Source organism: Leptonotus elevatus, chromosome 14 (genome assembly GCF_054856555.1).
Source record: "Leptonotus elevatus isolate MCC_2025b chromosome 14, RoL_Lele_1.0, whole genome shotgun sequence".
Classification (NCBI taxonomy): Eukaryota; Metazoa; Chordata; class Actinopteri; order Syngnathiformes; family Syngnathidae; genus Leptonotus; species Leptonotus elevatus.
In genome coordinates, this window is record NC_141252.1 from 7,581,587 (window position 1) to 7,597,841 (window position 16,255).

A 16,255-nucleotide genomic window follows, 5' to 3' on the forward strand; every position below is an offset into this window, starting at 1 on the left:
CAGCACAGGTACAAAGTGACTTACCTGGCTACTAATAATGGCAAAGTCCTTCTCTATCCACGTGATATGAGACTTGCTCTAAGTGGTGGTGGAATGGAATGGAGAGATGACATCATCATTATTATTGTTTGGCTTGTTTTTCTTAACTATTGATCAAACACTAACACACGCAACGCACACACACACGGTCACAGACAGGGAGGGGCTGGTAGGACAGGACAGGTCAGGACAGGACAGAACAGGAAGTCTCTTTCTCTGTCTCACTCCCTCCCATCTCATTTCCTCCCTCTCGCCCCTTAAGCCGACTTCACTTCCTTCCGGCTACATAAGGTCAACCTGCAAGCAGAAGCCGCTATTCAAAGAACTGGTGACGGTGCATGGCGCACCCTACAGGACAGTAGAAGTACAGTAAGAGTTGCGTAATCTACATTCTTGCGAAGCATAATTACTGGACTTTAATATAACTTTTGGTAGTTTCTCATTCTTGTATGATTACAACTATCATTTAAAATGATGTATTTGTTCTTAGAGTATACCGAAAATGTAAACCTTTATTTCTCACGTAATTTATTAAGACTTTATTGGCATAGCATTGCAACTTAAAATGACAGCTGTCCTCCTGTGACTATTTGAATATTGCAATGTTGCAATATGTTGTTATAAAATTACAACTACACCTTTTTTTCTTTTAATGTGACTTGTTTGTACTTATTATTTAACATTACAACTCTTAAAAAATGACACCCTTCTTATCCATCCATTAGGGTGTGCTTGAGCAAATCCTAGCTGACATGCGAGGCGGTGGTCTCTAGCCAACTGTATTCACACTCGCATGAAGGAATGCTGGAGCACAGGAAGGCCAGAGCCTGGATTTGAACCCTCGACTCTCAAATCACAACTGTGTGTAACCACTCATACAAAAATATTATTTAAAAAAATATTTATTTATTTAACAACATTTTTTTTTTTATCTACCACAATATAATTAAATGAAATTGTATTTATTAAATGTTTATTTTATTTTATTTGATGACTTATTCAATGGTTTAATGATTGAATATTATATTTCGAGGTGCAATGGTTAATCAACAACTAATCGATTTTCAAATGAATGGATAATTATTTTGATAATTGATTCATTATTTAAAAACCTTGTTTAGTTTCAAATAAATTAATTGTTCTATTATGAAAGCAAATCGATTTTTCAAAATAAAACATTTACATCTGCTTTTACTTTGGAAAACAATGATCAGCATTTTTGGTGATTTTCTGACCAAATCCATAACTGAAATAAAGTCCTGTTTTTTCAATAAAGGGATGGAAATTGAAAGGTGTATTTAATCCGATTTATTAATTGATCGACAAAGCTACTAATATAATCATAGATACGGCCTTATATTTCACAATATAATTAATGGCTTAATATATATTTGTAAAGATTTTTTTTTATTCTCACTTTTTACCATCTTCTTCACTGAAACAGGAATGGAACAGTCCATCCAAAAATCAAAAATGGTCCCCCCCCCCCGCAATGTAAGTCCTTACATCAGTGAACAAGGAAGTAGACAAATGGACAGGCAAGATAAAAAAATAAAAATAAAATAAATTCCATCTATGATTTTTTTTTAGTCGTATGCATTTTGATATTGCCTCCCCACCTCAGCACTATTCCACATGTTGAAGGTGACTGACTCTAAAAACAGTCTTTACAATGAGATCGTATTAGGTGCCTACAACACACACAGAAACACGCACACACACACACACACACACACACACGTGTATACAACTGTATCAAAGTGAACATTTCTCACATCCAACATGCTAAAATCCAAACAAAACAACAACCTGCCACTTGCCTCTCTCATGCGTGTTTTGGTACGGAATAGAAACCTCCACATGTCCGGATCTTTTCCATGTCACTTGGAACCCAGCACACACCGGCTTACGACTACGCAACGTTCGAGTTGGCCAACAATTTGTGTCAGATGCGCGTTAGCTCACCGGCTTTGCATCGCACACACACACACACACACAGCAAAATGGGAAGTGAGGTTTTTAACCACGAAAGTGTACTGTGACTGAATTAACGAGAACTGGTCGCAAAGGGAAGGTTACGATGGAACCTCCGAAGGCAAATGCCGCAATTCTGAATGACTTCTGAAAATATTCAAGTCTATCCTCAAAAGCATTAAAATCACAAGTGAAATTTTAATTATTTTTGGGGTCGTCCCATCCTTAACGAGCTAAGCTATAGAACAATAGATGAGACCCACCAGCTTGTTGAAGCAAAAAAAAAAAAAAAAACACCACACACACAAGACATAACGACACACAAGAGGAGCCTTAAAGCAAAGAAAAGGTTGTCCAAGTAAGGGCATGTTCGCCATGTTAAGTTGTAAACTCACAGTGCACGTAAACGTTAATTAAACCGAGCTTGGCACAGAGGCGACAATGTACAGGAAGAACAAGTCATAAATGGCCGACTTGCAGCATAATAAGTACAACGAATAACATACAATGACAACATTTATCTGCGGGTGTGTTGACGCTGCTTCCTCTTTTCCTGCACTCTTGACAGTTGGAACACAGAGCGGCCAAGAGGCCATTAAAGTACACACAAAAAAGACAGGATCATCTAAACATGCAGCCAAACACTGCGCTTGATTGTCTTTCTACTGCCTAATAAGTCCATACTGGACACACACCGAAGATAAAAGACATTGTCACTTCAACTTTGACTCGCAGAGCACCTGCTCAGTCTAACGACATCCGATACAAATTCATTTTGAGCTTCCACAGATTGCCGATACCGTTTTATAGGATTTATGCCTCGGGTTTCCCTCCGCCCCCGTCTGGCGTCCTCCAAATTTACGGCCCATTCCGCAGACCACATTGCGTGCGCCAAATTCAAACCCACAACGGGTGGAGTTCTACAAAAGTGGAACAATGTCAACTAGCATCTTCTGGGGAAAAAAAATATACTTCAAAATTCAAAGAAAAAAACGTGCACATTTCAAGAGGTTTGGGCTGCTAATTACAATACAATTAAATATCGATTACATACACACATTCATTGAACCAAGAAAATGCAAATGACCCACGCATAATAATGGGCCGGCATTAACTACTTTTTTCTTTATTTTTTATATACTGTACTTCAATTATTTGCTGAAAACTATTCACTGTTTTTTGTGCTCAAAACAAGCAATAACAGTACTGCTTTGGCGCCACCTGGTGGAATATTGGTGTTAAGGAAAATAATTCCAAGTGTGAAACCTAAATTTGATCAAAGTTACTGTCCACCAGTGTTAATTTTGACAGGAAATTTGTATTTAATTTTATTTATTCTTTTGACAAAAAATTATTAAAGTTTTAGTCATAATTTAGTCATCTGATTGTATTTGACTTTTAATCCAATTTTTTTTGACGATATTGACAATTCAGCATACATTTAAACTTTTATACAGAAAATTATCACACGCCTATTTGTAACTGTAGTTTAACACGCGAGACATATTTAACGGTATCCTTTTTAAACTCGGTTTCAATGAAACATGTTGAACTGACAATAATATGCCGTTTTAAAACTTAGTTTTCACCTAAATAAAATAAAAAGTGCATAATTGCCAGAGATTAATCTTACAGCTGCACAACAAATGCAAACATCTTTGAATATTAAATAAAGTGCAGCGAATAATTTTTGAGGGGTTGGTTCTTTTCTCCTACCCGCGTTTCATTCCTTCCTCTGATTGAATTTTGTGAATTTTCGTCAATCAATTTTAGTCATCATGATCCGAATGAATGCAGTTACATTTTCGTGACGAAAAATATGACGGAAATTTTTCATCTGCAAAATTATCACTGCTGTCCACAGACTACACAAAACTTTTAGATAATTCCAGCAACACCTACAAAACGCCACTAGATGAAGACAGGAAATGATTTTCCTGCAGGTTCCAACACATACTTTGGGTTTGTTCAAGCAGTCGTAAGCAAACCTATCTTGTGTGAGGTGTGCTGACTTTGACCCAATGTTGTGGAGTTCTGAGAAAGATGATCTCGTCTTGGGTCCAGACGCTTGCTCGGGCTGGCACCAGGACGTGTCAGGTGAGAGGCGCTAATGTCTCTCTCTATTTATCAGTCTGAAACTCTGCCCGCGGCAGCCCCCGTCCCCCCACCCCCACCCCCACCCCCACCCCCACCCCAATTCCTTTTTGTCTATAAATGCTGTATGAAGCATGAGTGTGCTGCCGTGTTAATTCAACTAGTTCCTTTCACATTCATTTGCCTCACCAAACATGAAAGCGCACAGGTGAGAGGTATTGTTTTGATCACTGAAAATAGATGAGCCCACATTCAAATATGGAATGATGACATTAAAAGGAGCTTGGTCATTGACAATTAGTGGACAAATTACACAGATAGCACACAAAAAAAATTTTTTTTTTTAAATACTTTTGGTGGAGTTAAAAAGTCTTGTGGCACCAAAATAAATGTTAAAAAATGATCACTTCTAAAAGATTAAATTCCGCATTTTTTTAGACAAATTCCGTACTGTATTCAGGCAGTGGCTCGCCATACCACGCTGCTGCAGGTGGTAGAGGAAGTCAAAGAGTAGGAGGAGAACTAAGGCAACGGCGCAGACCGTTTCCCTGCACCAAATGCAATCCTCACCACATTAAATCAAGGCACTTTAATAAAAGCTTAGCCTGAAGGGTTTGAGAAGAGGTTTAAACGGCACGGAGAAGTCATAAGAGCGGGGAGCGAGTCGAGTCAAGGATCCCGACGACACGGCTGCTTCGCTGCGCTGCGCTGTATTAAGTAATAAAGTGTTTACCTCTCGCTGCGTAATCGAATTCTCGCCATCGTTTTCAGTCCGGTTGCTTTACTCTACAGGGACGAGACACCCTTCATTGAGTATGCTTAGCACACTTAAAAATAAATAAATCCAATACAAGAGCTCTGGCTCTTTCTTAGGGCATTGACATGACAGCAACATATTCTCAAATAAGAACCACAAACACAACAAAATGACCATGAATCAAAAACCTGCTTGAAATCGGCGGTTTGAAAGACGAGCAGCAAAGGAGAGAACCTGCTTCCATTTAGTCACATGATTCGTTAATCTCCGAGCTCGGTCGGACATTTCAGACAGGAAGCTCCTCTATAACACGTGTTCACCTTTTCATCCCCTTCGGTCTCGCCTACAACACAAGGTTAATACCTTTCATTTTACAGGACGTTCCGCCGGCTCTCTCATCATCATCATCATCATCATCGTCACCATCAGTCAGCAGCGTAGATCGGTGAGTGACAGCTGCAAACGGTCAAATGGGTTACATTATTGGCTAACACATTTCCACGGAAAACATCGCAGGAAATGTGCACGGGATTAGCACGGATGCTGCAGGAAATCCTGCGCGGGCAATCTGGAATATTAATAGCACGACAACAAGGATTGCAGTAAGATGATAGGCAGGTCAGCCAGCTGACACGATAGCTGGTCAGTCTGGATGGAGGGAAAGATGATGAAGATGATGATGACGATGATGATGATGTTATTAGAGTTTAAAAACCAAGCTAGCAGGCTGCTAGGAGAATTTGTAAGCAAACAATGACATCACAAAATAAACTTCCTTTAACTGTTGTTGGATTCCGCCTCAGAGTTACTTTTTTTGTTCACAATCGGACTGAAATAGTAGCCACTTTGCATTGCATGATCGGGAAACTTGCCCAAAGAAAAACAGCGAACACAACAATGCTATGCCCTTCTTGTGAAATCACAACAACACAACACCTAAGTTGAGCAATTCTGAGCAATATTTACTAAAGTTGGCAGCAACAACTACTTGGTAACAAAAGGTGCGTACAAAAATGGCAATTCCTCATTTTAGGAATGGCAAGTCGGTGAATGCAATAATCTAATAATAATACTATGAACATTTATTTATTGATTTAGTTACATTTAAGTTATATTTTGTTAATTAACTAACTAATTAATTAAAATCATATAGTGGAGTTCCGCTTTTTGCGGGCTGGCCTGCGAAACATGAAAATCCACATATTATTGGCGTCCATTTTAAATGCGGTGAAAAATATGTTGTTTTGTTTAACGCAAAATATTACTAAAATAATGGGGATAAAAATTATATATATATATATATATATATATATATATATATATATATATATATATATATATATCACGATTCATAGGTCACGATTCGGTACCGATTAATCCCGATCTATATATCTATCGAATCTATAAATTGATTATTGCGATTTTTTAAACTCAAATTTAGAAAATACTAATCAGTAAACTTGTACATGTACACTGTAAGATTTGTATGAAAATGTATTTATTGATCTGAAAATTCAGGTTGCAGTCTGTTTCATGTTTGAACAGCACTGAAATAAAATATTAAGGCTTAATGTTCCATTAATATAACATTCTTCCATGCTTATTGTGTAAATCCAAATCCTAAGTAAGACGTTTTGTTGAATATTCCCATAAAAAATTGATGTTTAAAAATTGATTCGGCCGCATATTGAATCGATTCGAGAATTGTGAGCTGTAATATCGCGATATATTGCCGAATCCATTTTTTCTAACACCCCTAACAAACATTTACTTTACTACCTCACTGACTGCTGAAGATTATAATCTCATTCTGGATCTCATTTGATTGCAAAGGCGCAATAATAATGCAGCCAACCAGAGTTATAATCTGTAAAAAAAAGAAAAAAAGAAAAGAAAGATGATGACATCCTCTAAAATAGAGTCACACAGTGAATGCAGCCATGAAACATGACATCATACATTTGCAGTCTGGATGCAGAGGAGTGAACATCGACTGTTCTGGAGTTCTGAAGTCTCAGCAGTCTCCAGTATTCTACAATAACACCACAAAAAGGGTTCTAGATTTGCTGCTAGTTGACTTTTTTTAACGAGTCACTAGAAGGGTTGGAGAAGTTGCCAAATAGTGGGCAATGCCGAGTAGCTGATTGCCTCATGGCATGACCCAACGCCACGCTCGCCATATGCATGAGACAGAACCGCCCCCCCAAAACAGAGTGATATGAACCGGAGTGTGGATTTTAAGAATGCTGAACGTCTTAGCATAATAATTACAGAACGTGCCTTTCGTGTATACGTTAACTGCTGTTGCCATGGTAACCGGTGTCAAAGGTTATTTTCCTCCTTGAGACGTGCCGTTAGGTTGATGTGACGTTGATGCGGCAGCAGCGGGAATTCATTGACTGGCATGAAAAACAGACACAAATACATTTTGGGGTGGTTTTGTGAAACAAAAGCTGGGCGGCGGCATCAGCCGCATAAGCCGCCACACATTCATAGTAAGCATAAAAGACACGAGCAAGCGGACGCCACGTTCTCCTCGGCCGACCCTGAGAGGGAGAAGTGTGAAACTATGGCAACTAGTGCTCCTCATCTTTGTGAGGAGTGCTTGCGAGCACGGCGAGACCGTGCAACAGCAGCTTCCGTGCGCACCATCAACGGACAAGTTCTCCTGTCCGGGACCCGAGTGGACATTCATTTTAATTCCTCCGGTCAAATACCACCGTGGCCCCTTTAAAGGTTTTGGGCTGTGGAGCTTGTGAATAGTCGCCGAGCCCCTCCCGGTCTGGCAAATGTGATGAATGAGGCAAACTTGAAGACAAAAGACTTATGAATGAAACTCTCAATGAGCAAGAGGGGTTATGAGTGCTCGAGTGTACGTGTGTGTAAAAAAAAACACTTTCTACTATTGCAGGGCTTGGCGACGCTGAGGACACGGTAACCATGACGACGAGGGCTCGCGGCAGCCAAGGATGGATGGAGGAGGGGCTGCTGAAGGGAACGGATAGATGGTTTGAATTATTGGAGCTTTTAGTCTGTTCAGGGATGCTGAGAAACCAGCTTTAATTGTTATATGCTGACACAATTGGAAAGAAAAATATACTCAGGTTCATGGGACTGCGTTTACGTAATGCTGCATTGCAGGAAAAACTGGGAAGTCGGACGTTTCAAGTGAAATTCCTTGTTCGACAAAAAAAAAAAAATTATGCTTATAATAATTGTCTGTCAAATTATGAACTACACATCTTTTCGTAATATTGCATACTCGCGGTTCTGCACCCACAGATTCACTCATTTACTGTTTTTTTTTTGCAAACTTACTTCCCCCCCAAAAAAATCTTCAAATTCTTTCAATTTGATGTCACTCGACAATAGAGACACAGACCATGAATTGTAAAACATAATTTAAACAACTATCAACATTATATATATATATATATATATATATATATATATATATATATATATATATATATATATATATATATATATATATATATATATATATATATATATATATATATATATATATATATATATATATATATATATATCTTTATTTATTACCGTATAACACAAATTTAGTTATTCCAAATAACTCATGTCACCAGATGTGGCAAATCCAGGTCCAAAAACAGAAAGTAAAAACCCTGCCGCAGTTTGGCTTTAGCCGCAGGTGCTAGCTAGCACTTTTAGTCATTTATTTATTTATTTTGAATTTTGGCACTTTTGGTCCTCCGCAGACCAACAGGTGCATTCCAGGTCACCTATCAGTCACTGAATATTTTTAATTTTATATATATAAAATAATATTATAATTATAAAATATTCTAATAATAATATTTTGTCTTTACGAATAGCACAGGCAAAATTATTCCACAGTGCTTTCTACTTGTCTTAATGCTATTGACAGCAACATACTTGTGGTGGTTTTTAAGAAAAAATAATTCACCCTAAAACAAAATTAATGCGTTAAACCACGAACGAACTTGTGCACAGACATTTTGCCAAATAACGATGTACAATTTAACACTAAAGAGTGCCATGATGTCACTAGTGTGATTGCTGTTACGCGTACTACAACATGAGGCAGGATTTAGCGCCTCACGCAAGCAGAGGCCCATGCTGGGTAATTGGGTTATAAACCCGTGTGTGTGTGTGTGTGTGTGCGTGTATGCGTGTGTGTTTGACCAGTAGCTCTGCAGAGCCACCTTCTACCATTAACAGCAGATTCTGTTGATGATAAACGCACACCAGAGGGTTCCGCTTCAGTCGAGTGCACACAACGCACGCACGCGCACACACACATACAGAATAATGTCCTTCAAACCCAACACACAGTAGGTGTACACACATCCACACACACCAACACCAAAGGCTGCAGAGGCAATCGGAAGCAAGTCGGCAAAGAATGAGAAGCTGTTTACGCGCATAATCAAACTCAGTTAAGTGCGTGGACAAGCCCTGTTTTGCATTATTACGTGTGTTGGAGCAAAGTCCGCAGACCTCGCGCAATGCCGCCCATTTTCCGTCTTGTTCTGAGAAGCCATTGCACGTATTGTAGGAAGAAAACAAACACTTGAACTTGTGAATAGGTCACCCATGAATAATCCCAACAAAAGAGAGAGAGAGAGAAACAAAAAAAGCAGCAACCTCACAATATTTCACTTCTTTCATGCAGCGCCTTGCAGGAAACAGCGGGACATTGAGGAGGCAATAAAAGTGTTCATGAAAAATCGAGCGAAAAGGGAATACGTTCCACTTTCTGAGGTAGTTTTAGAGAAGTAATAGAAGTATAAGGCTGCCTGAGTGCACGTTAATGAGGTGATAGTTGGGCAGGATTAGGTTTAACACTTGACACACACACGTCTGCCGCCTTGTTGTGTTGGAAGCGGTTATCAACTCAACAGGCAGGCAGTGGTTTTTCTGCAATATTCTACCTTGGCTGGGTTCTGTGGCAAATGTCTAATGTTCATTTACGGCTATCACGCTACAGTTTTATGAGGATCTCTGATGTTATGAGAACTTGCATCAGATTTTGTTATTTATTCTCTTTACATTAAATATATTTTAAACAATTCTGTAACACCCAAATGCCTTTATATGGAATTATTTGTTGTATTGCCTAAAAACTTTTTGAGGGTGTACATTAATATCTATTTTTTTTAGGGGTGGGAATCTTTGAATGTCTTACGATTCGATTCCGAATTTTGGGTCTGCGATTCAATTCAGAATCGATTTTTGATTAGGAACAATTTTTGATTGACAACGATTTTTGCTTAATTTTTTAAATGTGCAAGGAATTGTAATGATCTACTCCAGTCTGACTCGCTAATGCTAATTAGCCCGCTACTTGCGGCACTTTTATCACTCAAAAGAACGGCTCCACGCTGAAAAAAACCCCCCAACTTTTATTGGGATAACTTGACCGTGACTTTTTCCTTCTACTCTCTAATGTGGCTACAACTTAACAGTGTATTAGACCGCGTGGAACCACACTGCCCCTAAGTGGCCAAATCAGGTACAACATGAACAGCGCTCCAAATAAAGGCACACACAGACAAAGGCAAGACAGTATAAAATAATTGAAATAAAATCGATTTTGGTACATTTAAAATCGATTGTGAAACATACGAAATTAGAATCGTGATTCTTATGAGATTCGATTTTTTTTGCCACACCCCTAATTTTTTAAATCCTGGTCCACAATAATTAAATGTCTTATTGTATAACAGGACACTCAATAGTGAGCCGGCAAACCGGCACCACTTTTACGGCCATTTCAGTCAGATCAAATAACATCAGTAAAAAACAAATCAGAGTAACTCCAAACAGTTCACATACTTTTTCTTGCGATTGTACTTCTATGTACCTTATAGTTAAGGGTTGAATGACTTCAGATTTTTTTTGCTGTCGACTTTAATACAGTTCTTCAATTATTTTCGGTCCCCCCACCCCAGGAAAAAGAAAATATTTCGCTTGCCCCCAACTCTGTCACTTCTATGAATAGTATCAATTGCCTATAAAATTGTTATAAGTATACCTCTACATTACCTCCTTACTAGCATAAAAAAAAAATCTATTGAATAACTTTATTAACTTGTTTATATTCCGTGCGCCCACTAACAAGGAGAGCATCACTGCCATCTACTGTAGTGGCTGTGCAATTGCACTTTAGTCTAGTACGGCCCAAAAAATAAAAAATAAAAATAAAAAGATCCCTGAGAAGGGCTGCTATAATGGGATAAAAGTCAAGTCGAACAAACAATGACATCATTGATATTTTTTCAGCACAGTAGAGTGGTCCCTAACCTAAACACATTAAGATGGACTGTCATAAGGGGGGGAAGAAAAAAAAATTGGCATAGAAAAAAGAAGAAGATTAAAAACAACACGTGCCGCAACACTGTCACTGGAGTCCATCCAGTGTCCCGCTGTGGTTGTATCCAGAGGCTGTTTTCCACCCGCTGTGACCAAACACCCGCGATTCTTATCATGCAAGAAGAAATTAAAAGCAGTAACTGCCGGTGGTCTGTTCGAGTGTTCGTCATTGCGGCGCTTGTGACGACATTCGGCCAACGGAGGGATGGACTAGCGACAGGGGAGGGAAAGAAAGAGGGGCCGCGGCAGATGGAGAACGTGGTGAATGGGCGGGAGGGGGTCGTTGGTCCTTGTAGACATATTGAGGTCAAGTGCTGACACCAACACGATCGTGAGGGGATTTCAACAAGTCATGACAAGAGATGCGTGCACATCATACAAAGAAACATGGCGGCCATTGTTTTTAGTAGGATAGGCAACTAATTGTCTTCCTTTATCCACTACAGGGACATTTTTTACAATCAATAGTTGCTTTTTAAATATTTTGGGGGGGGGGGGGATCTCTCCATTCTGAACTCCTTCAAATTTGAAAACAAAAGTCATGGAAAATTGTGGCACATATTGAAGTACACAAAAATTGTTTATTCACGCCAAAAGGAAATTTGGTGGGGAAAATGCTTGTAATATGTTAAAAGTGGGGAGATAAATGGCAAAGTCAGTACAGATGTGAGGCCAACCAGAAAAGGACAAAGCCCCAGAAGAGTTTTGCCATTGCACTGATATCATTATTATCATTATATTCAGAACTAGCTCATTTTTACAAGTTTGACATCGCTTTTGTATGAATAAACTGCTATAGTTGGCACACATGGCCCTGCCAGTTTAAAAAGATCGCGATCATTCATCAAAACGTTGCCATGGGAATATAGTAGAAAAGCATACAAAATGCATTGTGTCCGACAGGGCTTATTTATTGAGCTACTTAATTTATTTAAAACTGCAATATGGATTTTTTCCCCCCCAAAAGTAACTTTAAAAGGCAAGCTTTTTATTTGACCATTTATGAGTGAAATGCCTTCTAATTAGTAGGTTAACATCTTAGCTGTTCACAATTGGTACTCCTGCAAGCCTCTGGCCAATAGTTTTCAGACGGGAATCGGGTTAGAATTTCCCACGCCCTGTCTGCGGATGTGACGTAATGTGCGTGGTGTGTATGTGAAGAACGGTATGTGCAGCTTCCTTTTTCGTCAGCAGGTGGCAGTAGCTATTCGAAATGGAATATTCTACGTTCAGTAGCTTTGAATTTTAAAAAATACAATACAATTGAATTTTAAAAATACGAGCACTGCCGTAAATAGTTAAAATATACGAATAATTGACATCATTCCCATTCACTTAACTTAAAAAAACAAAGTATAGAGCAGCAGTAAAATTGCTGATCAGTGCAGAAAGGAGGTGCTCAGATGTGAAATTGCCAAAGTAGGAATGTTTTCAATCAATCAAACTTCATTTATAAAGCACTTTTCTTATAAAAGAATGCAACACAAAGTGCTTTGCATTATAAAATCAAGCTAACACGTGCAAACATACACAAGCTAAGACAAAAGGTTCGGCCTGGCATCAACAGGAAGAAGAAAAACTAGTGATGTTTTCTGCAACTTAACTTCGGAGGCGTATTCAATACAAGTTGCGTTGCAACGCGAAGGCCAAAGTGATGCCATAAGTCAGTGTCTCCCCCTGCTCCCCCTCCTCCTGACCTTCCTGTGGAATGCGGAGTTGTTTGGTTCTGCGGGGCTCCGACGAGAATCCACGCTCAGTTAGTACACGCCCATCTCCCCTCTTGCTGGGAATCACGGTACAATGTCTCACATCAACAAACACTCGCAATCTCGCCGCAGGTTTGTTTGACAGTTTCCCAGTGGCGAGCCCGGCGGGGAAACGTAAAGCTGGAAATGGCGGCTGAAACTGACCTCCGTCTGTCAGGATGACAGTGCGTTCCAGGAAGTGCTATGGAATTTATTTAATCTCTACGGACCGAGGAAGCCCCACGGAGAATTTGTGGATTCTTACAGAAACAGTCAGAAACCACAGAAATGTTGACCGCAAGCAACAACAAAAAAAAAAAGTAAGTTGCCGGGGGGGAAAAAACAAAACACCATCCAGCCAAAACATTATGCACACCTGCAAAATGTAAACAAATCCAACTGTCATCTCAAATGTAATATTCCACAATTTGAACTGAATCTTCAACATGTAAATCCATCCTGGAAGATGAAAATGACACGAATGACCGCTGATGGGTTTAAGTGCAAGTCCCATCTCTTAGGCAATAGAGAGGTCACGTTTGTTGGAGAACCGGAGGGCCGTTTCCAAGGCGACCGCATGCGCGAGCACACGCTTGGCACTCTCGTGGCTACCCGAGGAAATGCGTAGCCTCGACTTTGCCGTTTCCTGGCTCGCCGGGCTCGGCGTTCGCCCTGGGCTCCGACCACTCGTCGAGTACGGCGCCTACACACTCACTCGCTCCTCTGGTAAATATTTAATCGGGTCCAGAAACTCTCGACACCAAGACTGCTTTGAGCACTCCCATCAAAATGGCCACGCAGGGGAATACATTGTATAGAACGGGTCTGTTCTAAAAATAGCTCACCACTGTCATTTCCATGGTTTTAGAAGTGATTATTTATACGAATTGTAAGACAGTGCCCTCTAGTGTAACGTTATGGAATCACTGATTTAAATGGTCAAACTGTGCATAGTCCTGTCATGGTTCATCAGGGTTCATTCAAGGTTTGCAAACGTTCGCCGAGAGCAATCGGTATCAAACTCATATTAGCTCAGAGGCCACATGGAGGAAAATATATTAGCAAGTGGGCCGGTTTGATAAAATCATGGTACATAACTTGAAAAAAAGATTGCGTCAATTATACGGAGATTTTTGTCATTTGCGGGCAAGACTTAAATTGCGTGACTCAACTGCAAATATATTGTTCACAAAAAATAACACAAATGCAAATGGAACGTGGCAACACGTTGCCCGTATGAGTTCCAGGCGTGTTATATCTCCCTATTTTGCATATATATTGTTCCCAGAATGCATTGTATGGCGCAGTTAATGAAGGACGTTAATCTTGTGTCATATGTGTTTGTGTTACCAGTAGTTGAATGTGTGTCGTATTTAGCATGTTTATGTTTGATTTATGTTGGTCTGTTTTCTTTCTTCTTCTTTTTTTAAACAAACCATAAATTTAGCTTACGTTAACTGAAATTTTAAATAAATACTTCCCTGAGATTAAAATGGTTTTAGATTGACCTTTTATAATCCGTCAGATTTTTACAAAAGTCCGATACCGATATTCTTCAACATGCCCAATATCGGCGCCCTCGCGGATGCAGTATATGACTCATGCTTGCCGAGATGCACGCTTTTCTTTCCAATTTTCTTGTGACTTTGACATGGTGGATGCAACCTTCAAAAGCATTCTGCACACCCTTCTGTCTCTAATTCACTTTGGATGATTTAATAATGAAACGTGGATGGATGCCATATCTTCTGTTACAGCTCTAATGGGGCAATTTTGCAGGGTCTCTGTGTGAAAGAGGCTCACGTTTTCTTTTCGCTTCAAGCGTGCTATTCCCACGCGCAGCTCAAAAGTTGACGTTGAAGCTGAAATCTTCAAACTACCTTGCCTTTTTCCAAAACCTTCATCATCTTCACTTATGGCCTTCATCAGCGCTACACTACGCCTTCTATTTAATTGTGCCGTTTAGCCGATTCCATTCGCTCAGAAGCTAACTGCGGTGGGAAAATAAGAATCCATTAGCCACGATCTCTGGCGCATTACCTCGTTCTAATTTCTGCCCTCCGGCCGCAAGGTAGGAGCTCATGCCGCAGCGGGGAGAGAATTATGTAACAGGCGCGACGTAAAAGGAGCAGGCCTGCATTAAACTAAAAAAATTAAGTATAGGCCAAGTCAGGCTTGTGGTTTATCGGTCGCATCCATTAAATGTCGCCGTTAAAAGGCAGTGGTGGAAAACCATTTCCTCTCAGTTGTGATAACGTCAAGGTAATTTAACAGACACTTACAAGAGCTCCAGATAAGTTTAAACATTTATCAGCAGTAAAAACATCAGTGAGTAAACTTGGACTTAGAAAGAGACATTTTGTTCACTTGGCTCCAGAAGGGGAAGGAAAGGATCCATTGTTTTTGCTCCAAAACAGTAACAAACGACTACATCACAGCACAACACAACACAGCAGCATTTCAGTCTTTTCGAGTGAGTTCTTAAACAATTGATTGCGGGAAATAAAAAGATTTCGACACTTGCGAGGGAGAGGATCACTAACAACCTAACTCGAGAGAGAGAGAAAACGGGATAATAGCAACTCCCCTGGCAACACACATCAGATGATCCCTCCATCAATACGCCTCGGCACAGGCTGCTTGTTGAAGCTAAATCTATACGAGCTGAGAAAACCCATTAAGATGCACGTGAAGCAAAAAAAAGGGAAAAAAATAGGTCTGATGTCATCATTAAATTGCTTCTAATTCGTGTTTTTAATAACTGCGATACCAAAGAGAGCACACTCATAAACCCTCCAGAAAACCATCTGCTAATTGGCTACAATTTTACTGATTTGATTTCCTTTTATGACTGCTTGCAGTGCTGCGGTGTTCAGAGAAAGGGCTCTAAAAAAAATCCCTACAGCGCCCTGACTTCAGCTTAGCGGCTAAACAGACAAATAAGTAAAAAGACAGTCAGCAACAAGCTGGTGAGCACGTAACGCAGCACGTAACGCAGCACGTAACGCAGCACCTCGCGGCGAGAGAGCAGGACATTTTGCCCCTGAGCGACATAAAAAAAAATAGCGTGTGGGGGGGGGGAACTGCGGCAAACACGCCACATTGCACATATCAGCAGCAATGAGACGTGCTAACAAACAACAATGGAGGAGAGCGGGGGTCTCCTGTATTCATCTATCTACAGCATTTTGTGTTTCTTAGTCAAAAACAGCACAAGTTCATGAAGGAATTAATTACTACGCGGATTTCACATATTGCGGGTATTTTT

At 39.8% G+C, this 16,255-nt stretch overlaps 1 protein-coding gene across 5 annotated transcripts in view; it reads right to left on the minus strand.

Moving 5' to 3' along the window:
* Positions 1-16,255, minus strand: part of rps6ka1 (ribosomal protein S6 kinase a, polypeptide 1) — a 50,628-nt gene that overhangs the window by 13,580 nt on the left and 20,793 nt on the right. Inside the window, exons 1-2 of one of the 5 annotated variants that reach the window (XM_086094061.1) lie at positions 1,860-2,022; positions 25-78 (exon numbers count right to left, since the gene is read on the minus strand). The exons of the other annotated variants lie outside the window; for them this stretch is intronic. Coding sequence (XP_085950187.1) covers positions 25-78; positions 1,860-1,901 — 96 coding nt within the window. The 5' untranslated portion in view covers positions 1,902-2,022. Of the gene's footprint in view, positions 1-24; positions 79-1,859; positions 2,023-16,255 lie in introns of those variants that run through there. 5 annotated transcript variants of the gene reach the window in all.